General features: G+C 44.8%; 1 protein-coding gene across 1 annotated transcript in view; it reads left to right on the forward strand.

The window, feature by feature from the left end:
* Positions 1-577: 577 nt before the first annotated feature.
* LOC103523594 (protein goliath-like) overlaps positions 578-2,249 on the forward strand; it is a 35,660-nt gene continuing 33,988 nt past the window's right edge. The window contains exons 1-3 of the mRNA XM_026833048.1: positions 578-586; positions 859-970; positions 1,024-1,395. Of these exons, the coding sequence (XP_026688849.1) occupies positions 578-586; positions 859-970; positions 1,024-1,395 (493 nt within the window). The remainder of the gene's footprint in view (positions 587-858; positions 971-1,023; positions 1,396-2,249) is intronic.

Consider the following 2,249-nt stretch of genomic DNA (forward strand, 5'->3'; position numbering starts at 1 on the left):
CAATGATACTTATGATTAGAACCCTCAACTAATAGGTGTCTAAGGTTCGTTCTCGGAACGGCTGGCTTTCCCCTATCCTGTCCTCCTTCCGTCTTCGATTTCCGGACGATGATATGCTCGTACGACTCCGGTGTTACAGTTCTCTCTACCTAACTTAAAGTAAGACGTATACCTACATGGTGTATTGGTGTAATAGAAATGGTCAAATTCTCAAATTATATTGAGGATAAAATTCCATACCTCGGCTGGGATTGGACCCACGCCCTCCTGTTTACCAGACGAGCGCCTTGACCACTACACCACCGAGGTAGGTCGTTTCCTCCTCTTTCTCCTTCTCCTCCTTATCTTCTTCCTCCTCCTCATTCCTCCTCCTTCTTCCCTCTTCTCCCCCTCTCCTCTCTTTTAGAATACTTAGACATAATTCATTCACAGAAACATCCCCCTTCCCCCTTGAAAAGAAAATGTGTTTCTCATGTGCCATTTAAATCGAGCACGTTTCATCCACACTTCTCGGCATAATCTTGTTTACACGATTGTTAAACAACGAGGAACGTGGTAATCGACTGACTGGGTGACAATGGATCACGTGAGGGATAAGGGATATTCTGTTACACCAATGGCCATTCAGGATTCGGGAAAAATTCCGAAAATTTCCATTTCTGCTGCGAAGCCAGCCGTTCCGAAATCGAACCTTATCCCTTCAGGATAAAATCCACCCCGAGCTGGAATCGAACCCGCGGCCTAGCGCTTACAAGGTAGACACGCTACCCTCCTAGCTAACTAGGTTGGCTCCTACTTACCTATCTTCCTATACCTACTTACAGTACTTACCTACTTAAGTTATTCTGTACCAAATAGGGTGACACCACTGCCTACATCAACATCACATACCGCGACTCATTCGGTCGGGTACACTCGGACAAGTCCGAGATTGGGAAGTTCGGCGAAGCCCATGTCGGCTACGCCGTTGGTATTCTAGTCCACGTCAAAAGCGAAGTCACGGGTGACTCGTCTGGCTGTCAGCTCCCGTTGAGGCCGTCAACACCACTGCCTACATCAACATCACATACCGCGACTCATTCGGTCGGGTACACTCGGACAAGTCCGAGATTGGGAAGTTCGGCGAAGCGCATGTTGGCTACGCCGTTGGTATTCTAGTCCACGTCAAAAGCGAAGTCACGGGTGACTCGTCCGGCTGTCAGCTCCCGTTGAGGCCGTCGGCGGGTCGACAATTTCCGCGCGAGCCCTGGATTGCCCTGGTCAAGCGGGGTGGCTGCAACTTCCAGAATAAAGTGAACAATGCTGCCGCTATGAATGCCACTGGGATAATAGTGTATAATGACCGGGAAAGTAACAACCTGGATAAGATGAAGCTGTCCAAATCTGTACAGTCACGTGAGTTTATCTTTTGATTTTATTACTAGTTTTACCTAAGAGCCCGTTCCTACTTCCGACTTGTCGGTCGTGAAAAAGTCGTGTCGTGTGTAATCTGAACACTCTCATTTAAATTAGATTGCCTACATCAGGGTTCCTACCCCTCCTACTAGTTCGGGGGAAAAAATCGGTTGTGGGAACGGGCTCTATAACTTTTAACTTCTATAACTATAAATAATGACCGGGAAAGTAACAACCTGGATAAGATGAAGCTGTCCAAATCTGTACAGTCACGTGAGTTTACCTTTTGATTTTATTACTAGTTTTACCTAAGAGCCCGTTCCTACTTCCGACTTGTCGGTCGTGAAAAAAATCGTGTCGTGTGTAATCTGAACACTCTCATTTAAATTAGATTGCCTACATCGGGGTTCCTACCCCTCCTACTAGTTCGGGGGAAAAAATCGGTTGTGGGAATGGGCTCTATAACTTTTAACTTCTATAACTATAAATAATGACCGGGAAAGTAACAACCTGGATAAGATGAAGCTGTCCAAATCTGTACAGTCACGTGAGTTTACCTTTTGATTTTATTACTATAGTATTACCTAAGAGCCCGTTCCTGCTTCCGACTTGTCGGTCGTGAAAAAATCGTGTCTTGTGTAATCTGAACACTCTCATTTAAATTAGATTGCCTACATCAGGGTTCCTACCCCTCCTAATACTAGTTCGGGGGAAAAAATCGGTTGAAACCCAAGACAAGTGGGAACGGGCTTTATAACTTTTAACTTTCTATCCTATTTCTATTATTTATTAAGGTATTTATTATCCTATTTCCTATTTAAGGTATTTATTATCCTATTTCCTATTTAAGGTAT

Source organism: Diaphorina citri, unplaced genomic scaffold (assembly GCF_000475195.1).
Source record: "Diaphorina citri unplaced genomic scaffold, Diaci psyllid genome assembly version 1.1 scaffold84, whole genome shotgun sequence".
Lineage (NCBI taxonomy): Eukaryota > Metazoa > Arthropoda > Insecta > Hemiptera > Psyllidae > Diaphorina > Diaphorina citri.